The sequence below is a fragment of the Gossypium arboreum genome, chromosome 4 (assembly GCF_025698485.1).
Source record: "Gossypium arboreum isolate Shixiya-1 chromosome 4, ASM2569848v2, whole genome shotgun sequence".
NCBI lineage: Eukaryota > Viridiplantae > Streptophyta > Magnoliopsida > Malvales > Malvaceae > Gossypium > Gossypium arboreum.
The window spans coordinates 43009761-43034246 of NC_069073.1; the positions used below are offsets into that span (position 1 = coordinate 43009761).

At 34.9% G+C, this 24486-nt stretch overlaps 1 protein-coding gene across 2 annotated transcripts; it reads right to left on the reverse strand.

Moving 5' to 3' along the window:
- Positions 1–5946: 5946 nt before the first annotated feature.
- LOC108460466 (uncharacterized) lies at positions 5947–15570 on the reverse strand. Of its 2 annotated transcripts, none has more exons than XM_017759969.2 (8): positions 15186–15570; positions 14924–15090; positions 14708–14853; positions 7929–8020; positions 7460–7803; positions 7027–7090; positions 6510–6572; positions 5947–6346 (listed from the first exon to the last, which is right to left on the reverse strand). In XM_017759969.2, the coding sequence occupies exons 1-8, from the start codon at positions 15474–15476 to the stop codon at positions 6161–6163; spliced, it is 1353 nt and encodes a 450-aa protein (XP_017615458.1). In that variant the 5' UTR covers positions 15477–15570; the 3' UTR covers positions 5947–6160. The 2 variants fall into 2 exon arrangements, with proteins under 2 accessions (XP_017615458.1, XP_017615457.1); XM_017759968.2 differs by having other exon boundaries at positions 15180–15570.
- Between the last annotated feature and the right edge of the window lie 8916 nt (positions 15571–24486).

Below are 24486 nucleotides of genomic sequence, written 5' to 3' on the forward strand. Positions count from 1 at the left end.
TAGGTGAAACTATTTGACAAGTTATGTTGGAATACCCACATCCCTTGAAGATATACAGCTTCTATTAGACCAACGGTCGGAAGCACAAATAAGTATTAAATAAAATATATATACATAATAAAACAGTCGTTTCCTATTTAGTATTTAGTATTTATTATTTAGTATTACTTATATAACTAATATTGTTATCATGTTCATATAGTTTCAATGGACACCATACGAGGATCCGGCAATTCAAGCAGTAATTCCGGATGATTTTTTTCAAAATCTGAACATTTAGCATGTGAAGGTCCCATTAGTAAACTATGCTATCGTGGACATGGACCAGTCAGATAGGGTATTGCGGCAATTTGAATTCCGACAACCGATTCTCGTGGAACCTGAAGTGCTCGATGATGAGCACAAAGTCGACTTACGGCTATTGAATATGGATTGACTGAGACACTGGTCAGAATATATCATAATGTAGGAAAATCGGTATGACTATATACCTATTCGGGAACCGATTATCGTTCTTGAGTTAGCATGCATATCGAAATAAATGCCATGATTTAGGATCCATTGCAAGACATATTTACAGTTGAAAGAGGAGAGGCGACGACAAATTCGTGTGCAAAGGGAACGATAGGGCCTTTTAATTCCAAGAAGAATGAATGACGACGCGGGCCCATCAACAGTGCCCACACAACCACCTGTGCCAACACTTCAACCGACGACACCCATATCACAGCCTTTTCAGATTATGCCATGTGCGTATCCTAGCCCTTATATATATCCTAACCCTTTTAGGTTTTCTTTTCCAAATCCTTAGCAGGTTGGAATGCATGGCCCGGTTCATCTCCGTTTCTAATTACTCCGAGTCAACCGCCGATCAATAGGCCATCGTCGCATGAGGGATCGCACGAGACTCCATCGAGGAGATTTTCTTTTTACCATTCCCCATCGCCTTATGAGATTCAAACACCTCCACCATGGGTGATGCAAACACCTCCGTATTTATTATTTTAATAAAGTGGGTCATCCTCCCAACACCCACAACAGATCCCTTGCTGAAGGAACCACAATTCCCACAGGAGCAAACACAACCCTCACCGGAAACTGAACCAATGATGAATCCAGCGCGTAACCGTCGATGACCCCCATGTGGCACTGATTTTGACGGGCACCAGTATTAATTTTTTTAATATATTTGTAGAAACTTTTTTTATATAGTTTCATATAATAAAATAAAAATTGTTTTTAATATTTTAATTGTACTTTACTTTTTTTAATTTTAATACAATAAATGTTTTTTAAATTAGTCAATAATTTTATTAAAATAAATATTATTTTCACTACGGTAATATTTTTAATATTTTTTTTATATTTTTAATAAAATATAAATAATGCAACATAATTTTATTACAACAACAATCAGCTATTCCGATTTGGACATGATCGAGTTATATGGCCTGGGTTCATACACCATCCGCACAACCTTTGTTGGTTCGTTCTTTCTCGAATATCTATATTGTTACGTATTCTAATCGAGCAAGGTCGACCCTCTGGTTTGCGACGTAATTCTCTATCCGATACTTGACTTAAGCAGAGCGAAGCGTCTGATTTGCTACTTACTTTCATCTGGGATCGGTGGGAATACGTGTCTCCACACGTTGTACATGTATTCTATTTTGTACATTTGGTCGACATACGTCATGGGATACAGACGGAGATTCTGACAAACTGCAATTGAATGAGCGTATGGATAACGTAGTGCGTTAAACACCCCAGTCGCATGTCCTATTTCTCAAGTGTACACTATATTGCCCACCAATAATACCTTGGTTCGGTCTGTCAAACTCCATCACACGAAACCATAAGTTGTCGCGATCATGACACACTATGTGCATGGTGTTGGCTCGTGCCTTCGCCTTGTGAATCTCTTGCAATACTTTCGCGCACCATACATGGACTCCCTGCATTTAGCCTTTATAACTCGTTACTCGCTTTGAAAATAGTGCCGCTAAATAAAAATGTCTCTCGCACAACAGCTGTTATCGGCAAATGACACATTCCTTTTAGAACAGAATTTATGCATTCAAACAGGTTTGAGGTTATATGACCATATCGTAGGCCGCTGGCGTATGCTTGTGTCGACTGTTCGAAATGTATGTTACAAAGGTAGTCTGCGCCTTCTTCGTTAACTGAACGAAAATCGTTAACATCTCATGAAAACGGTCCTTACTTATCTCATACCCTGCCAATATAAATTGATAACGAAAATTACATACCACTCTTCCATTCAGAATAAATTGAATATTACAAACAAAATTATATTAATAGAGATTAAATACCCATGTTGGTCACTTGTAGTCATTCAATTGTAGATCGATATTGCCCGTAATAGTTGGACGTAATGTGCTTTAGGCAATACCGTTAGTGTGCGCAATACCATTGGCTTCCTTGTCGCTCAATTGCGGCTAGTATTCTAGTGCCCCAATCCGATATAACACATATATCAGGTTGGGGGCAAACATGCCTCCTTAACCTAAAAAGAAAGAAATCTCAGTCATCAGCTGACTCCCCCGGTGTTATTGCAAATGCAATTGGAATGATTCTCCTACTGTCATCTTGTGCCACAGCTAGCAATAGCCAATGGGTATATTTACCATACATAAAGGTACCGTCAATTTGTACCAATGGCTTGCAGTATATGAATGTATCCCGACATTGCTTAAAGCTCTAGAACAGACGCTTGAACACTTGGCATCCACGGAGCAATTGGTCGTTGTAGTACCCAGGTGTCGTTTCAAGGTCTGTTATACAACTAGGACATATCTCTTCAGCACCTGACACCACTGCCACACTTCATTATATGAAGCGTACCAGTTACCATACATCTTTTCCAACGCCTTCTGCTTAGCTATCCAAACTTGCGGTAAGAGGGCTTGTACCTCAATTAACTACGAATATTGGCAATTAAGACTGACACTGAAATCTTCAAATCCGCCTTCAGGGTCGGTAGTATTAAGCTAGCTAACATATATGAATTCATCTTGGGATGATCTTATGAAACATCTGTCAACGAAGTACGTTAAATAATGCAACATTACGTAATAACAGTTTTATTCAAAAACCCTAAACACCTAGTGATACTTTACCGCCAACACATATATGTAGACCTTTTTACTTTTTTATCTCCTACAAGCCTGTCCTTTTTCTCAATGAGGTCATGATTTTCCATCAACTCATACCGTCTTGCACTGCACACTTGGCCTCAAACTTATCGAATTTAGATTTAACCACGTTGTAGTTCACCCCATTCATGATGCTACGTTATTTCAATGCAACAAGAAAACTATCCTTATTAGAAAACTCCTACCAACTTCAATTTCACCCGAATCCAATGACGAACTTGTACGGTCACGCCTTCTGTGTGGTAGATCTGAAAGCTCCAACGCATCATCTTGAGATAGATCGACATTATGCATGTGGGCTGAAGACGAGTACGCCATGAATCGCGGATCTTCTTCTTTATCTAAACCCCCTTTAACATCTTCAGGTATGGTTGGAACAGGCTCCGGTTCAGAAAATAATCCAACTTCTGCACCATCGGGGTCGGACTCTCGAGGTGGATCCACATCGGACTCATCATCCAACCCACCATAATCTGCAACGAACGAGGTCCCCTCGTCGGTGAATGTCGTAGGGAGTACATCACCCATTATTCTGGATGTTTCATAACGTCCCCCATTAGAAATTGATGTCATTCCCCAGTACGTATTTTCAATATCAAACATCGACCCACCGAGGTGCATGTCTCATCCACCAACAGAGTGTCCTACAGGGATTGTGTATTCCATACTGCTATCAAACACGAGCGCTTTCATGTTTTGCCACCTATTAACAAAGTGTCGAGCAGAGGTCGTGTATTCCTCTCGAATAGCATTAGATGTCGAAGTCGCAAATGCATTATTTGGTGATGAAATTTGTACATATAACTCAAGATAGGGTGATCCACTAGCAAGATGAGTCTGTACCATTGCCTCCAAGCTACGAAGACCTTTGATGTCGAATGAGTCATATCTCACGGGATCAACCGAAGTACAAAATCGATACTTAATAGACAAAACTTTCATTGGCGTCGTTCCGAAGATTTTACGCCTAATTCTTTTACGAAGTTCTGTCAAATCTATGTTCTAGTTAAAAACCAGTCGCGCTGTGCCCTCCGATAAAAAAATGCCGTTCTCAGTGTCACAAACCTCGTCATCATAGTAAATAACAGCAATAACACGTTCACTTATCTTTAGTTTTTATTTTACTTTAGCCTTAATTTCTCTTGATGTAACTTATGAAACCTGAGAATGAAATTTGACTCATTTATAGTCTAAGGCTTTTTCAGATACTACTGTAGCAAAAGAGTGTCCACGTGGGAACTTTTTTCCGTAATTTTACTGACAATGCGTCCTTCTTAAAGCGTTTTTGACACTATTTGTTTAGAAACATTTTCTCAACATTATTTTATCAGATACTACTGTAGCAAAAGAGCATCTAAGTGAGAGCTTTTTTTTGTAATTTTGCTGACAGTGCATCCTTCTTGAAGCGTTTTTGACACAGTTTATTCAGAAATATCTTCTCAAAATTATTTTATCAGATACTACTGTAGCAAAAGAGTGTCTATATTGAAGTTTTTTTCTATAATTTTGCTGAAGTGCATCCTTCTTGAAGCTTTTTTGACATTATTTGTTTAGAAACATCTTCTCAAATTTATTTTTTCAGATACTACCATGGCAATATAACGTCCACGTGGGATCTTTTTTTCGTAATTAATAGTTAATTTAATTAATAAACCCTAAAAAACTATAAACCTTAATTTAATTGATCTTTTTAATTTAATAGTTAATTTAATTAATTAACCATCAACTCTAATTAAATTAATTTCTCTTAAAAACATTAAAACCCTAAACCACTAAAACCCTTATCCTAAAACAATTAAAAATTCTAACCTTCAAAACCTTAAACCCTAATTTAATTGATTTTTATTTTCATAGTTAATTTAATTAATTAACCTCAACTCTAATTAAATTAATTTTTCCTTAAAAAATACTAAAACCTTAATCCTAAAACAATCAAAAACCCCAACCTTAAAAAACCCTAAACCCTAATTTAATTGATTTTTTATTTCCATAGTTAATTTAATTAATTAACCCTCAACTCTAATTAAATTAATTTTTCCCTAAAAAACACTAAAACCCTAATCCTAAAATAATCAAAAACCCTAACCCTAAAAAACCCTAAACCCTAATTTAATTAATTTTTTTAATTTCATAGTTAATTTAATTAATTAACCCTCAACTCTAATTAAATTAATTTTCCCCTTAGAAAACACTAAAACCCTAAACCACTAAACCCTAAAATAATCAAAAACCCTAACCCTAAAAAAAAGGGCAAAACGCTTCCCTGAAAGAGCATTTTATCCACGTCAACAAAGCGCGTCCTCAAGGAAGCGCTTTGTGCTAATGTGAACAAAACGCTTCCCCGTTTTGCTGATACATACCCTGACTTCGCGCTGACGTGAACACGCTTTCAAGGAAAATGGTCTTTTCCTGTAAATAATGAAAACGTAGGACTATTTCGATAAATAACGAAATAAAAAGGCTTTTTTTAGGAAATTGCCCAATTTTTTTGACACGTAGCATATTATCCTATTAACGCAAGGCAACTCCATTATTGAATTCCTCCTTTAAATAAATATTAAGATTTTACCTATCGAAAAAACAAATGATTTTATGATTTTCAAAAGTCCTAGCTATAATATTCAAAATTTTAAAATATTATTGCTAATCAATTAGATGATTATAAGAATCCGATTGATTTGTTTGTATCATTATATTCAGCTAATCTATTCTTTTTCTATTGTATATATATTACTTAATTGTTCTGTAAATAGTTAATGTGAAAAAAATATTCATTCTTGAACATCCAATCCCATATGAATAATTAAATTCACTTGAAGTAACCCTAGCGTATCTTAATTGAGTTATACATCTATGGTTGGGCTTAAGACCACATTTTCCGTACATGCTAGACTTTTCATCTGCCTGACAATCCTAAAGAATCCCAAATTTCAAGTTCTAAGCTCAAAACTAACGTATGTAAACATCTGAACTTACAACACACATCATGGGATGAGACAATTTTTTGGGTTGAAGTCAGTATAGCCAACATCAACAAGACATAGCCCATCAGGGGGGGCGGGGGGTGCCGTGGCACGTCTACACGTAGCCTCCATTAGTTTTAGCAATACATCTTCTTCTGCTCCCGCAGCTGCTTCCCTTATAGAGGTCGCCACAAGCACACGGACCATCTGTCATATTTGGTTACATACCCTCAGAAAGCAAGTTGGAGAAACGGTAACCACATGATGTAATGCCATTATAAATTTAGAAACAGAAACAATGTGATTTGGTATTATAAAAAGAAATCACAAGCATGCATGCATGCATGCAAACAAGCACACCAGCGTATACCTTGCGTAGGAATCGATTTGCAACCAACTCAACACACATAACCTTCCTTCCTTCCTCATGAACCTACAAAAAGTTTATTAGTAAATAGTTAACCTTAACTCAATCCCTTCTCTACATGCAAAGTTGTATCTGGAATAATTATTTATCAAGCTAGCAAAAATAGGGATAAGTTGGAATTATATATTTTATCAACTTCATTCAATCCCTTTTATTTATAAAGTCGTAATGAAATAATTATTTATCAATCTAGCAAATTAAGGAAAAGTTGGAATTAAGTATTCAAAAGTTACACTTTAATTTGTATGATAATACCTAGGAGAAGGTACGCTTCAACATGAGATGAAGTTGTAGCAACACAAAACTGGAGAAAAGCTTATATATCTAATTGCACGTGCAGCCTATACGCAAAATCTTTTAGAAATCTCATGAAAGCAAAATTACAGACATGTCCATTCTCGGGTGAATAGTGAGGAATGAAATAAGTTTGCAACATTGATAACATTCAAGAGATAATTACCGAACAGGGTATTCTTGCTTCTGCAGCTCGAGCATGGTACATGAAGCACTCCGTTGGTGGCCCTCTGAAATTAATAATAATAATAATAACTGTCATTAAACAGTTATATGGCAAATGCAATGATAATAAACAACTGACTCAGATACTTTACGGGGTAAAATAGAAAAAAAATACTGTGTACAACACAAATTACATGATATATATGAAACACAATAAATCTACCAACAGAATTCTTATGAGGTCGGTTTGGGTTGCTAGGGTTTAAACCCAAGCTTTCAAACCTCTTGTCCTCCAAATTTTCAGTTTTCAGTTCTTGCAGAAGTCATATAAGATTCAGATATATTTAATAAATCCAAAAGAACAAGAGTATGACAATATGCACATCATCTCAACTATGAGTTTCTCGATGATGTCAACTTTGTTCGACTCTTACATGTTTCTAGAGGCTTTGGTATCACGTGCAAACATATTGTATGATAATAATTTTCCTTCTAGATGCCGTAGTAATTGATTAACCCGGCATACACTGAAACAGGTTGGCTTGTTTGGTGCTTCAAACTCTTTATTATTGCCGATAATTAAATTCTCAACATTTTCCGAACTACTGCTTTCAACACACTTGTTACTTGGCTCATTACAGTTTCTAGCAAAACTAAAACTCTCAACTTCCTTCACATTCTCACAGCATTGCTTCTCATTTTCTTGATCATTCAAAGGAAATATATACAAATAGCGCCTCCATTTTGCAGAAAAGTTGGGATGGAATACACGCGAAACCTACAATAATTCAACAATAGTTATAAGCATGTAGGAGTAATTACTACAGATAAGCTTTGCAGTTGGCTGTTATCAAGGAGTGTTTTTCCCCTTCGGTAATCACCATTCATTAAAACAACTACTACCTCAGAAACTGACACAACTCTGAGTTTCCCAGGTGCTGCACTGTTGATTTCACCCTCAATATCACAAGGTTTTACATCCTTTCTCCAAGTATCTAACATAAAAACACAAAGTCGAGAAAAATAAGATACAATTGTAGAAATAAAATGTGGGAAAACAATGCATACAACCCCAATAAGTTTAACCAGAACATATTCTATTTCTATCATAAGATATCTTACAAAATAGTTGCTTCATCATTTGCTATGATAACTGAACCTTGACCAAATAAGATAAGGAAATTTCCATAATAAATCAAAATATTCAATTGATAGGAAAGAAATGATGCAGTTTAGGGAGAGAACAACAGCAAATCAATAAAATTAAAGGTGAAAAATGAGTAAGGTAGAAGTTGGTATTCTAACAAAACATAGGGTTATAGAAACCTCAAGTTTATGAAGCCTCTTAATTCAAAGAAAATAATAATGTGGCTGGAAATCTACTTTACAGCCTTAAAATAACTTATAATCTTAGCCATCAATCCTTATGTTCGATAATTAACAAAATAATTAAAAGCTCCTGTATCATTCTGGCTTGGAAAACTCAACATCGAAAGGAAAACTTTCACCACTTTAGCTCTCTGTAGCTTTTCTTCCGCTATCCCAGTATTTTCACTAGCTGGCTTTCCCAACCATTTCACCAAAAATCTCCTATACTGATCACCCCTTCTAGACATAGCTTCTTTAAAATCTAACACATCTTCAATAACATCTGTTTTAGCCTTAGTAAGTTGTTACATGTCAATTAATTATTATTAGATTAGTTTATTATTATTTTATTAGGAGATTTTATTTATGAGTATTTTATATCTTTAGAAGATCTTTCTTTCAATTAAAAGTATTTTAGAGAGATATTAGGAGTCTTTCTTTATTTAGAGTCTTTATTTTGGTTTTCTTAGCTTATAAGTCTATTATTCAAATAAGTAAATCTGTGTAACTTCTATTTAAGAGGACAATTGATAGCAAAAAAAATGAAGTCAGATTAAACCATTTTTTTACGAATGCCTCAATTGTTCTCTCTAATTTTTTGGAATTCCCTTTGAAGAGTTCCACTTGTTCAGCATAGGTCATTTGTGAGGAAGAGGTAAAAATTAGGGAAAGAGCCCTGACAAGACAAACGGATTGCCTGTGAATCATCCGGTTACAAGATCCATCAATTGGGATCGTAACAATTTGGCATCAGAAACAGAAACAATGGGCAATTTCGTTATGAGAGAGGAGTTGGAGTTGTTTAAAACAGAAATAGAGTCAAAGATTGATTCATGCTGCAGATGAGAGAATTGATGATTTCCAATCAACACTTTGATAAGCGAAAAGGGATTGACAGCAGTTTAGATAAGAGACAGGATTCAGTGTAGTTCCATTATACACAAAGTTGGATTTTCTGACTTTCGATGGGACAGAAGACCCTCTAATTTGGTTGCACCGATGTGAGAAGTTTTTTGCGAATAAGAAGACAACAAAATTAGACAAAGTGGAGTCTAACTGGTTTTCACTTGACGGGAAAGGCACAATTGTGGTATTATCAAATGGAGCAAGAAGAGTGGTTTTCACTTGACGGGAAAGGCACAATTGTGGTATTATCAAATGGAGCAAGAAGAGTGGTTTTCACTTGACGGGAAAGGCACAATTGTGGTATTATCAAATGGAGCAAGAAGAGCTTAATTTTTCATGGAAGGCATTCGAAGAATACTGTACTCTACAATTTGGACCACTGCTGCACAAGAATCCTTTGGGGGAATTAGCAAAGTTGATTCAAACAGGATCGGTGGAAGACTATCTTTGCCAATTTCAAGAACTGTTAGCCTGTGTAGATTCCATGAGACTGGATCAACAAATTAATTTATTTGTTGCAGGGCTATTAGATTCAATCTAAATAAACATGGAGATGCTGAAACCTAAAAACTTGGATCATGCTATGAATTTGGTGTGAACTTTTGAGACAAAATATCAACTAACTCAAGCTGCAGACCTGCATAGTTGGGAATTGACAAAAGACGCTAGTACTAGGAAGAAAGATCATCCTTTCATTAAAAAATCGAATCATGTGGAGATGGCAGAACAACGAGACAAAGGTTTTTGTTACAATTGTGATGAACCATACTCGTTCAAACACAAATGTAAAAAATTATTTTGGTTGGAGATAAAAGATCTTGGGGATCATGCACAAAATCAAGAGGAGTTTCAATCTCGAGCTTGCATACAAGCTCTTTTTCCAAGAGGGGAGTAATGTTACATGTTGATTAATTATTATTAGATTAGTTTATAATTATTTTATTAGGAGATTTAATTTATGAGTATTTTATACTTTTAAGAGACTTTCTTCCAATTAAAAGTTTTTTAGAGAGACATTAGGAGTCTTTATTTTCGTTTCATTAGCGTATAAGTCTTTTATTCAAATAAGTAAATCTATGTAACCTCTATTTAAGAGGCCAATTGATAGCAACAAGATGAAGTCAGATTAAACCAATTTTTTACGAGATTTACGATTCTCTCTAACAAGTCTTAAGGTCTAGAATTCCCTTCGACATGTTTCAATTGTTCAACATAGGTCATTTGCAAGGAAAGGGTAAAAATTAGGGAAAGATCCTGGCAAGACAAACAGATTGCCTGTGAATCGTTCAGTTACAAGATTCATTAGTCAGGACCGTCACATAAGTTGCTGCACTTGATCAAATTTTCAAAATACCCATCAGAACCCTTAAAGAATACAAGATATAAATATTGAAAACTGGGCTAGCATAAAAATCTTAAGGCAACTAGATCATAAGCATTAGAGCTTATGTTCTTTAAAACCTTAGGGATCAAATTTCTTTGACTTCAACTTGTGATAAGTACCTTAAGGAATCCTTTCTCGCCTCAAATGTAGAACTAAGTCTCCCTCCCTCTTCAAACTCCTTAATATGACAAGGTAGATATGTTGTATTAGCAAAACTCTCATTACTTGCTTTCAAGGCACTATCACTATCACCTCTTGAAGAATTTTTCATAATTAGCAAAAGCTTCTCCATCATAACTCATCCTAGTTCCAAGTGGCAAAGGAACTAAATCAAGCACATGTTGAGGTTAGAGTCCATAGTCAGCAACAAAAGGTGTCTCTATAATTGTTTTGTTCGTCGAGTTCTTGTATGAAATTGTTGCTTGAGGACCAAATAATAATGCTTCACATGATTCTCAACAATAAATCTAGCCATATATGCTAAACTCTGATTAACAACTTCTTTTTTCCTATCTGTTTGTGGATGAAAAATGCTGGAAAATATAAATTGGTCCCAATTTTCGTCCACAAAATCCATATTCAAATGATTCCAAGGCACATCTGGCATAGGTAGCAGAATGTAGGGCCCTGAATTTTGTGAATTGCCCCTGTCAAATTGACAAAGACACCTCATCACAAAAATGTCTACATCTTTATGCCACAGGGCTAGAACTTAAGTCTAGCAAACCGCACGACTTTAGGCGATTCTTTACTTCAAATCTATCTAAGTCAGCCTAAAACTTGAAAAGTGAGAATTCTCTCGAAAATTCTCTAAGGCACCAAAAAATATAGCAGAAGCAACTTCAAACAAAAGGGCAATGAGAGAACTGAAAAGCCATAGGAAAAGATGATCACAAATGAAGGGGAGGTCTTTATTTAAGGTTGAGCTCTCCCAAAACCAACGGTACAAATTTAGTTACATCGACCGTCAAGATTAGAGCCTATCTACAATTGAGAATCCTAAAATATTTAAACTCTACAATCTTATCCCTTTAGGATTTATACTATTTACCCTGATAACTCTAGTTTTACTAAAGTGTTTCACTAGACCACTAAGGCTTCAAGCAGATGGGCTTCTCCATTAGTTTCATGAATCAGGCCAGTTCAAACAGGACAAATGAACCTCATTTAAGAAGTTGACCTCTATGGGGTGTTTTGTGTGTGATGGTTAAGGGCTTTGATCAGTGGCCCATGACATTTACATATTCTTGGCCAAAAATATCGATCAACCACTAGCTCCATGGTCTTACCTTCCCAAAGTTCCCTTACAAGCAATTTCCATAAAGCTCCCTCATAATATATTCACACAAAGAAAAATCTAGAATGCACAAATAATTTCATTTAAACACACACCCATCATGTAATAGTTAATGCAATTGTTCCTATCTAGTTGACCCTTCCAATTAAAAAAGTAATAGGGCTGAGATGTGGTTTAGTTTTGGTCCATTTAGTATTGAATCCTCAATTCTTCGAAGCCCATCACTTCAACTTTCATTGCTATTAAATAAAAATGATGATCACCTATTAAGTGCATCTGCCACAACACTCACATGTCTTATGTTTCATTGAGAAATTAAACTCACGAAGGTAGGAACTCCACTTCTCATGACATGCCTTAAGCCTTTTTTTTTTCTTTCTAAACTCATATTCCAATGCTTGATGATTTAGAAAAACCACAAACTATCAATAATCTCAATAATGCTCCCAATGCTGAACAACTCTTACCAAAGCATAAAGCTCTAGATCATAAGTGGAATAATTCCATTTTAGCATCAAATAACTTCTCAGCAATGAATTCCACAGGTTTTCCTTCTTGGCTGAGAACAACCCCAATTCCTACTTAAGATGCATCACATTTGATAACAAATAACTTGTCAAAATCTACAAGTGCAAGAACATGTGCTTTCATCATCAAAATTTTAACCATTTCAAACGCCTATTAGGTTGATTTTGGCCATTCAAAGTTATTCATCTTCAAATACTATTAATAAGACTTCTACCAACATTGAAATTATTAATGCACCTCCTATAAAAAAGAAGCCAAACCATCTTTAAAATTTTGCAACCTAGGCCATTCTCTAATGGCATGATCCCTATCCAAATCTGGTCTTATATCATTTGCAAAGACAACAAACCTCCAAAACACTTCTTCACACAAGTTGCATTCCTTGAAATTCATAATTCTTTTTTCAACACTTCCAAAGCTTGTCGCATGTGAGATAAGTCTTCTTCCTTACTTTTATTCTAAACCAATTCATCATCAAAGTAAAAAGCAATAGAAGAATTTAGAAGGGGCTTAGATACCTCATTCATGACTTGCATAAATCTGCTTGATGCATTAGAAAGGCTAAAACACATTACTAACCACTCATAAAGACCATCTAGAGGCTTGAATGTTGTTCCATTCATCTCTACCTAATTTGGTAATACCCGCTCTTCAAATCAATCTTTGCAAACACCATAAAACCAGCCAATTGACCAAAAATATCATTTAACCAAGGAATGGTAAATCTATTTTTTAGAGTGATTTCATTAACTGCATAGTTATCAAGAAACATCCTCCAATAACCATCCTTTATTGGATCAAGTAAAATTCGACATGCATATGGGCTCAAACTTTCACAAACCAAAACCCTTAACCAATAACTCTACTTGACTTTGTATTTCAACACTGTGTTGGTGGCATTTGTTAAGCCAGCAAAATTTGTCAAGAAGCACCAAGTACCAAATCGATAGCATGTTGAATACTTCTCATGGGTGGCAAGCCTTAGGGCACATCACCACTAACTAAGACAAGTTCACTCAAAAAATGTTGAATTTTTCAAGCTTGTTTGGGTGCTTCTTCAATTTGGTAACTAGTCACAACTTTACTCACCAAGGCACACACTAAATTTGATCATCCAAGCTCAAATTGTTCAGCAAGTAAAAACCCACTAATTTTACTAATTTTTGAAGCATTAGAAGCTAATTTTGCATCTTTAAACGGATGAAATGTGCACTTTTTACCATCCCTATAAAAGGACTAAGTATTTGGCTTAGCATGATACAACCAAGGCCTCTCCACAAGAATGAGAACCATATTCATAGGAACATCACAAAGCTTCTTTATCTATATTATTTCTCATGACAAACTTAGCTAAGCATCTAGATGTGACATATTTTGTGACCTTTGGCAATAAATTTTGTAGGGATAAATATGTTTTTCTAAGGGCAACTTCAACTTATATATCGCACCGTTCGAAATGACATTCTCCATGCTACCTCCATCAATAGCCAAATCACAAACCTTTCCACCATAATGTACTTTAGTTTGAAAAAAGCTATGTCGCCTCCAATCCTCCTCTATACCTTTTGATGTTGTTTTCGATACTCTAGAAACAATCAAAGACTCTTCTAGAACTAGAGACACATCAATTTTAGGAGAGACGTGCCTGAGACAAGTCTAGGGGAGTTTAATAGCAAGCCAATGGTATTCAATGGTGAGAAATTAGTAAGGTAAATACTAGCTTAGATTTAGGAGTAGAATTAGGACGAGGATTAGAAGCTCTCAAAGAATTTCTAAGATGTGATGTAGTTCTTGAGGAAGTTTAGAGAACCCCTTAATAGAAGAGGTAAAAAAACAAGATAATGTTGAATAATATCTAGAGGAGTGTGTGTATTAGAGACCACCCAGTTCCACTATAGATGAGAAAAAGAATGAAAACCAAGAAGGTTTAGTGAAGCAAAATGAAAAATGAATCATGTGGGGGGCACATAGTTTCAACGCTGATACAGTATTCTTCACCACCATTTCCCAAAATATGAAAAAGAAGTTTCAATATAGGAATTTAGAGAATTCTTAGTGATATTCAAGAATTGCATATCAACTTGTCTTTTCTTAAGACTTTGGAGAATATGCCTAACACAAGAGCTTATCTTTTTGGTATATATAAGCAAAGGATACTCACTTTAGCAAGAATCTGAGACAAAAAATGTTCTAACATACAAAAAGAACAAACTTGCCGAATAGCAGACACTCCTTTGTCAGTTCGGCCAGCAACCACAGCACAACCTTCGAGTGGTTTAGATTTTTCTTTCAAAAGTCGTGCTTTCTTGTCATCAACAAATCTCCCAAGAGATTTTTCAACTATTCTGTAGAGTGCATTCAAGCAAGGGTTAGAATACAAGTCAGTTCACAGGAAAATTAAATAAATAAACTTACTCCTGTACAGTGTTCAAACCAGGCTGCTTCTGCCATCCATCAAAGGCATATCCACTGTATGAAAGAATTATCTTGAATGTTACCCTTTCCCATCTACCAAACCTTTCTTCCTTCTCATCACAAAGCTCTAATGTTTTATAATCATCATCAACAACATCAATATATGTCTGGCATGAAAAACCTTTGTTGAATAAATACAAGTAACACGCCCCAAATTTATTGAATAATGAGTTAATTCAATAGGAAAGAAACATACGGATACCTGAGGGCTATTGTCAGTGCCAAACACGGTGGATAAGGTTAAGCGGGCGTTGACCACATTGGAAAAGAAATGCAGAACATCCTGCCAAGGTCGCTCATACATGAATTTATAGCTCTCCCTGGCAGTCCACCTCGCGGAATTGCAAGAATCAGTATGGTTATAGTAAAAATAAATCTTGTCTTTCGTTTGGTTTTCCATGGATGACAGTGATACCAAGTCTCTGAATCTCCCCAGCCTTTTCTCTTTGCTAATAAAAGTTGCCACCGATTTTACGGTAAAGGATGTCACCATGTACCCTCTGTCTCCCTCCGATATCGCAGCCCTATTTCACTACCCGATCCAACAAAATTTTGATTAATAGGGTTTGGATATGATTACCTTTAAAATATTTAAAAAAACATTGACCTTATAATTTTATCTATTTTTTAAATTCTATCAATATGCCAATATTTTAGTTTAAATTTTAAATACAATATTTGTTAGATAAAAATTAAAATTAAGATTTTTTAATTTTTAATTTTCAAATATAATATTATTTTAAATAGATAATTCTCTTTATAAAATAAAGATTTGATCATTTGAAACTAATTAATAAAATTAAAATTTATTTTTTGATAAATTAAATTATGTAAAAATTGTCTTGAAATCAATATTGTATGAATTCAAATCAAAGTTGGTAGGTTGAATTCAAACTCTTAAAAAAAGCAGGCTAAATTGGAACAAAAAGCAGGTTAAATTGGAACAAAAAGCAAAGAGGAGAGCTTGATTGAAAGATTGAAGATTTAAGGATGATTGGATAAAGATTAAAAGGTTGAAGATTTCTTTTAAAAAGTGGTTGAATAAAGATTAAAGGATTTTTTATATTGTTACAACTCTGTAATTAGCTTAAATTTAGGCTCTAGTTTAAATTTTATTTTTAAATTTTAAATTATTTAATAATAATATTTAGAATTATTTAATTGATAATATTTAAGATTATTTAGTGATAATATTTAGGAAAAATCTAACTAAATTTTAGCACTAAAAGTGTGTATAAATACCTAGTGGCTACATCAAGTTAAACACACATTTGCCTAGACATTTAATAAATTTTTTTCTCCCCTTTCCTGCGCCATCTTCATCCTTGCTACTTTCATTTTTTTTACTTTCAAACCTTTTAGTTTAATTACCTTCTAAGGCCCTTTCCCTTTCCACTTTTCGTAATTCTATTTAAACCATTTATTATGATTCTTTTCATGATTAACTAAACCTTTTTTAGCTTTAGTTCAGAAATTATTCTAACAAAACAATCGTGAGATTCAAACCCGCTCAAAAAACCTTTCAACGCAGTATTTTTTATCTCTCCGATATATGGGATAATACAAATTTGTCTCTTAAAGTTGATTCAGCTTCGATTCAAAAAATACATGTTGGGTTGGAGTTGTTTGGCGTATAGTTGATAAGATGAATTGGTTGTGATGTGTTCGAATTTCCATGAACAATTTGGCATGTCTGAGTGGGAAAAGTCAGTTGGATTCCGTCAAGGGATATAGAGATCAGATTTAAACTGTAATATCCTGATTTTGGGCCTAGTCGGAATAGTGGTTTCGTGACCACAATATCCGAGATAGAAATAATTATTTTATGATTATTTTGAGGTCTATGATATGATTGCATGATTGTGTGAAAATTCCGTGAAGAAATTTTATGCATAAAGTGCTTAAATTGAAATTAGGGACTAAATTGAATAATTTGTAAAACTTGCATTCTAGAAGTTTCTAGTATGAAATTGTTTTGAAATATTAATTAGGAGGTCTTAAATAGAATTTTACCAATTTCTAAGTCTATGGAAAAAAATTGGACATGGATGAAATTTTTGGAAAGTTTAGTAGTAAGGGCATTTTGGTCATTTAGGGGTAAAATGAATTAAAATACAAAATTAAAAGCCAATTTTGCTCATATTCAACCCCATGGTCGAATATAGCAAGGAGAAACCATGGCTAGGGTTTTCAAGCTTCCAAGCTCGATTGTAAGTCCGTTCTAGCCTCGCTTTTAATGATTTTTACGTTTTGGAGTCCCAAGAGCTCGATTAAGCTTATGCTAGCAATAATTCAACCTAGGGTTCATATTTGGAAAAATACCCATAGGTGAAATTTATGTATTTTGGTGTTTTATGATAGAATATAAGGTTTTAAATTATGTTAGACAACTTGTACTACTCGGTTTTAAGCGAAAACGAGCAAAAGGGCTTAATCGGTAAAAATACCTAATAGTCATAAGTACATGTTAGAGTGAGAATTTGATGTTGCCATAGAAGGGAAAAATGATCAGCATGTCATAAAACATAAGAAAATAGGCCGAAGTTTAATTTACGAGGTTTGGGGCAAAAGTGTAAATATGCGAAAGTTTAGGGGCAAAACTGTAATTTTTTCAAAATATGATTTTGGTTCAATTTGTATAATGTGAGTCCTAATTAGACTATAGTTTAAATGATAGAGCAAGGAAAAACTAAAATTCGGGCTAAAATGGGGAAAATACCAAGTTGTGGACGAAATGGTAAAAGTAGCCATTTTCGCATACGAGGTAAGTTCATGTGTAAATGTAGTAACATAATTGTCATTTTAAGCAATTTAATGTTGTTTATATGATATGATGCTGATTATTATCATGAAATATTATGCTTTGTGGTTATTGTTGAATAATATGTAATTATGTGAATTACTTGATGAGTATGAACTATCACCGAAGTATCAATTTCGATATTCCGTGGAAGATGGAAAAGATGTGTGATCAAGGAAAACACCCGTTTGAACCTTAGGAATAGATTAGGATACAAGTGACATGTCACTAGGATGGTTGAGCATCCGAACTCGTTGAGTTGAGTCCGAGTTCGAGAGATGTAACTAGGCATCCGAGCTCGTTGAGTTGAGTCCGAGTTCACTTATGGATGCGAACGCCCGAGCTCGTTGAGTTGAGTCCGAGTTCACTTATGGGCGGGTTACATGGTAGCTTGGCTACATATGTGGCACTTATGTGCAAACTTTCCATGTATCCGAATTATATTCTGATGTGTTCAACGGGTAAAATTCTACTCAAATGGAGGAATACTCGAGATGAAACGGACGTATTGGTAAGTGTTGTGAAATGAATACTTTGAACAGGTATGTACTTAACCCTCGGGTTGAAAACTCGATATAACAACAATATGGTAAGATGATAAATGAAAATGTGATATGAATGTCTCAGTGATGATTATGCAAATGATGTTTTATGTTTGCTTATATAGTTGTGTTACTTGCTATTTGCATGTGAACTTACTAAGCATTTATGCTTACTCCCTCCTTTTCATTCCTTGTAGTGTTGACAAGCCAGCTCGGAAATCGGGAACGATCGGAGGCATGCTCACACTATCCGTATACCATCTTGGCATAATGGCTTGTATATTTTGAGTATGGCATGTATAGCATTATAATCATTTTGTGTATATGGTCTTATGATATGGTTATTGAGTGGTAAGGAAATGCTTGGTAATGATTAGCCATTGGAATGGCTAATCATGATCATATTTGGTGTTATGTATGCTAAAATGCTAGCTAATCCATGTAAACCATGAAATAGGTAAAATTTACCATAAAATAGATTCAGACAAAGAAGATGACGTGAGTTTGAAAAATCACTAAAAATAGTAGAGATACAATTATATGATGAATAATATATGGAATTGAAGAATTATGAGTCTATTTTCATATGGATGGAACAAAACAGTATATGAGTTATATTTTATGAGATGTTTAAATTTTTGTGAACAGGCTAAAGCAATTTCTGGATCCCTGTTTCGACTTTGGAAATTCACCATAAATTGTTCAAAGATAATTAGAAGTCATAATTTATATGTACAGATTCCTTATTGAGTCTAGTTTTATTAGAAGCAAACAGTATAGTCATTGAAACTCTGTATTTGATTCGTAATACGCAGAGGTCAGAGCAGTCAAACTCTGCAACAGGGGAGACTTTAACTAATAAACTGTACTAATTGGCTCGACCAAAAATTCTATAAAAAAATTAGTAAATATATAAATGAGTATATTTTCAGGGAAAATTGACGGAATTGGATTTCGAGTTTCATAACTCGAGATATGAATTTTTAAGCGACTGTGACGCAGATTGCTAGTTTAACTGGAAATTTTAAAAATAAATTGTTTGAGCTGTTTAAGTAATGAATTAAGCCTGTTAACACCTCGTGTTCAACTCCGGCGACGGTCTCGGGTATGGGGCGTTACATAAACAACATAAGCGGTTGAGGCCATTGATTAAAGTCGGGCTTACAGATCGTAAGGTTGTCAAAATCTTAAATTGTGAACACGTGTATCGTACTTAGAAATTCAGCAAGATTCAATTGGCAGGTCGTACCAAGATTGACTACATAAGGAAAAGTTGGCAATCGAGACGTTATTAGTTGCTATAACTAGCTTATTTCTTGGAAGGAAAATCTATTTCAAGGATCAATCCAAGATTGGAGTACACCGAGGCTAAGGCTATGTAATAGTCTAGTTTAGACCCTAGTCGAAATAGTGGTTTCGGGACCACAAATCTGAGTTAGAAAAATATTTTAATATTCTTTTCTGTGTTTATAACATGTGAATTAGCATGTGTGAAAGTTTCTTATGAAAATCCGATCATTTGTGTGCTTAATTTTGAAAAGGACCTAATTGCATAAAATGTAAAAGTGGCCTTCTACTTGTTAAAGTGCCTATTTGATATGTCTTTGTAAATGAAAGTTCCTTATGTTGCAATTGGACCATTAACATGATTAATGGACATTAATGACCTTAATATATGTGATTTTATAATGTTTAATAATAAGGTTAAACTGGTAAAATGTTTATTAATGTTATATTAAATAAAAACAAAGGTTAAAATTCATTTAGTTCATCCATCTTCCACCGAAAATAGTAAGAAAAGATAGGGTTTAAGTGTTTGAAGTATTCGGCCATGGTCCAAGCTTGATTCAAGGTTCATTTTTGTTCAGTTTTTGATAATTTCTACGTTTTTGTGATCGTTGCTTTGTGTTTTACTAAGCCCATGTCTCAATTTCTGATTTTGTTGATGATTTTGAATTATACCATTGATGAAACTATGAGTTTATTGAAGTTTGATGATGGTATATGGAAGCTTGATGTTGGGTTAACATGTTTTGTCTTTGAATTTTTTGATGAATTTGAGTAATTTGGGCTAAATTGTGAAAATGAAATTTTGAGGGACTAAAATGTGAAATAAAAGAAATATGTGGACTTGTATGAACACTATGAAAATTCGGCTAGGCATGTGTCCAAAGAAATTTTGTGTATTTTGTGATTTTTGTAGGGACTAAATTGTCAAAATGTGAAAATGTAAGGGCTAATTTGTAAAATGCCCTAAATGCGTGTTTGTGGATTAATTTGAATGATTTGGTCAATAAAAGAGTTAAATTTGAATTTATATAGATCAAGAGCTAAAGAAAACGGAATTAGATTGGGGAAAGTCGAAAGTCGTTGAGTAGGCGATTCCGTCTATCCAAATCCGTACGAGGTAAGTCTATATACAAATAAATGTATTTGAAATGGTTTATTTATGTTTCTATGCTATTGAATAATGATGAATGGTTTTATGCCTTGAATATGAGACATCCGAGAAAGTATAGACAAAGTTCCGACGTTCGAAAAGTCCTGTACGAACCTTAGGAATAGTTAGGATACATATGTCATGACATAGGATCTGATATGTGTTATCGTGTAAGACCACGTCTGGGACGTTAGCATCGACTTATGATTTAAGTGTAAGACCATGTCTGAGACGTTGACATCGTATTTGATTTCGTGTAAGACCCTATTTAGGACAATGGCATCGATATTTGATTACATGTAAAACCACGTCTGGGACGTTGGCATTGTACTAGCTTTCTAAGCTATCCGCGTATCCGTATGATTCCGAACGGTTCAACGGGCATTCCGAGAAAATAGATGACTAAATTAATTTGTATTCGACTTAGGTACGTTAGAATTGTATTACTATGTTTGAGAATGAAAGGTAAATATATGTACCTTGATGGATATATGATATGAGGTGCTATGAGAATGAGTTATGATATGTATATGTGAATCATGTTCAAATGAAATATAAGAGATATATGGCTAAGTGAATGTATTTTGCCTTAAATTATATTAGTGAATTGATCTAAATTGATGTTATTTGTTAAGTTTATTTGTAATATGGCTTACTAAGCTTTTGAAAGCTTACTTTGTGTGTGTTTGCATTGTTTTATAGATATCGTAGCTACTGGGAGCTCGGGGATCATCGAGGATCATCACCACACTATCGAACTCTATTTTGGTACCTTTTGAAAATGTATATATTATAGTATGACATGTATAGGCTAGAGGATTTTGGTTATGTTTTGTGATGTGTATATCTAGCCATGTGATATGGCTTGGTTATGGATGAGATTATGAATGAATTTGGTATATACTTGTGTTCATAAATGGTATGTTTTGATGTGCTTCAATGGCCTAGTGAAATGGTCAATTTGGTAAGGTTTTGGTGAATTGGAGTTATGAAACATATGATCTAATATGAATTTGGCTTATGATTTGATATGATTGAGTACATATTATAAGCTTGAATTTGGTTGATAATAATATGGCATGAATGATGTAAGTTTTGGTATTGAAATTGGTTGAAATTATAGTGCAAATGTGCTTGGTTTGATGCTTGTAGGTTTGACCCAAATTGGATGGCAAATTGGCTTTTCAAATAGCCTATTTTTGTCCACACGGGCGTGTGTCTCAACCGTGTACAACACATGGTCACGTTGCACGGCCGTGTGTCCCTTGGGATACCCCACAATTTTAAATCAGTCTTGACCATGGTTAAGGCACATGGGCGTGTGGCTAGCCGTGTGACCGAAGTCAGCCTCGACCACGGCCAAGGCACACGGGTATGTCTTGTGGTCATGTGATTAAGTCAGTATGTATGCCCTGTTTTGACATGACCTAGACACACGAGAGTGTCTAATGCCATGTGAGGCACACGACCTGTTCACATGGGAGTGTGACCTGTGTAACTTTGAAAAAATCATTTAATTTTCAAAAAAAATTATATGAGCTCGGTTTGGTCCCGACCCCTTTCTAATGCATGTTTAAGGTCTCGATGACCTATATAAGGGACTCTATTGTGATATATGACTATGATTATGGATGACATTTATGAATTGTTCGTAAAATATTCCAATTCATCCAGTAATGCCTTTAACCCTAGTCCGTCGACGAATACATGTTAGGGGTGTTACAAACTAAGCTTAAAAAAATACTTTAGTTATCAATTTATTTTATTTTTTAAAATTTATTTGTGCATTTTTGAATATGTTTTTATATTATTTTTCATATTTCTTTATTTTATTATTTTAATCAATTTAAACCCACCATTTTTATTTTGCAACATTTTTACGCACAGGTCGTGGGCACGACTATGACCGCGACAGCTATTCTGGTCATGAAAAAAGGCAAATTTAGATAGACAGTCCCTGTGGATTCGACGCTACTGCTCTATACTACTAATTATTGTTATTTTGTCATAAGAATTTATATTTGGTGGTTTCGACGCCTATCAAATTTTAGCGTCGTTGCCACGGATTGGTGAAAATTTCTAATTTTTTTTATGACCAGGTTAGAATTGGGGACTCTAGCATTTAACTGAAAATAGAAAAGTTAGCTCGAACACTTCGAAGAGAAGCTATTCAACACGGTAAACAACCACAACCCGACTCTGAAGAAGGATCTTACACCGAAGATATTTACTCATCTGAAGATTCAGACGACATGACAGATCAAACTATATACCAACTTGCAGCTGCATTTGTAACACCCCAAACTCGGCCCAGACGTTATGGCTGAATCTGGTGTGTCACATTGAAGTGACTTAGCAAAAACCTTGTTTCATTGAAAACCTTTCCTTAAAAAGTTACATCTCAACTAATTAGTAAAATCTCTTTTCTGATTGCGAAGCTTTGTTTAAAACATTCGATTAAAGAAAACTTATCCTTTAAAAATTTAGTTGCAGAAACGTAGTATTAAAAGAAAACTATGGTTTAGAAAATCCATGTTCCACTTCTTATAATTACAATGCACGAAATTAAAAGATCTAAACAATAACAAAAGGGGGAGGCCTTATTACAATCCATACTAAATGAAAATTACTTAATAAATGAGTAACTTAAATACTTTTAAAATGAATCCAAATTGTCTTGCTAGCTAGCCACCAGAGTCCCTCCAGACATCGAACCTCCTACTGAGCATCACCTGAGAAAAATAAAAGAGGGGGTGAGTTTTCGTAAACTAAGTATGTACAACCCTCGACAAGTAACAAGCAAACATCATTGACCATACAACATACATGCAATGCAATACAGTGCAACCTACCCCAATAATCCATCCGCTACACACCAACTCCGTCCCCCTGTACACACCATGTGGGGATATAAATATCGACCCATCCATCTGATACACTCCAATGGTAGCCCGGTTGTGGAACTACCTTCATTGCAGTAAGCTGCCAATCACATGTTGGCTTTAAAAGCCATCGGTGGATCCACGGTTGTCAAGCAGCCATGTGACCCTCATATACTTCCTCCGTTCCATAATTCCCAACCCATATACATCCTAAACAGAATATCATATGGATGCAGCAGATATACATGTAGAAATCATAAATCTTACACTCACGCATAGGGGTATTTTAGTCATTTTCGCCCTTAGGGGCATTTCGGTAATTTTCCTTTATTACGAGTTTTTACTTACCTTGGCTCGTTAACAAATCCCGTGAGCTAAGATGAACGAATACTATGATCAGGTAGGATTCCAGAGAAGAGGAGATGGGTCATTAAGACCGCTTAAGTACCAAGCTCTCCTTAGATCCAATCCTAGACATGCATATACCCGTTGCCACACCTTAACCCTATGACTTGTCCATGGTTTTTAATAAATTAATTAAGTTTTATGCAGTCATCATATACTAGGCCTACAATCTCTTACAAAGCCCAGACAAATCCCTCATACCTATGTATATGGCCCACTAGACCCAATATCTTTCATATGGCCCAATAGGCCCATTCACATTTATGTGGCCCATTAGGCCCAAATCAAATTCATATGGCCACTAGGCCAAAACCACATTTACAGTCATGCTCACATACAATTTTTCATCACATAGCATCAATTATCAATTTTTGCTTATTATAGGCCCAACAACCCATCGGGCACATTTAGCCCATTCCGGCCCGTTTGGCCAA

Coding starts and splice junctions, on each gene's coding strand:
- LOC108460466 (XM_017759968.2), bottom strand. CDS start 15,476: ATGGTGACATCCTTTACCGTAAAATCGGTGGCAACTTTTATTAGCAAA. Junction 15,091..15,179: donor ACAATAGCCCTCAGGTATCC/GTATGTTTCTTT, acceptor TTTTCATGCCAG/ACATATATTGATGTTGTTGA. Junction 6,347..6,509: donor CAAATCGATTCCTACGCAAG/GTATACGCTGGT, acceptor CAAATATGACAG/ATGGTCCGTGTGCTTGTGGC.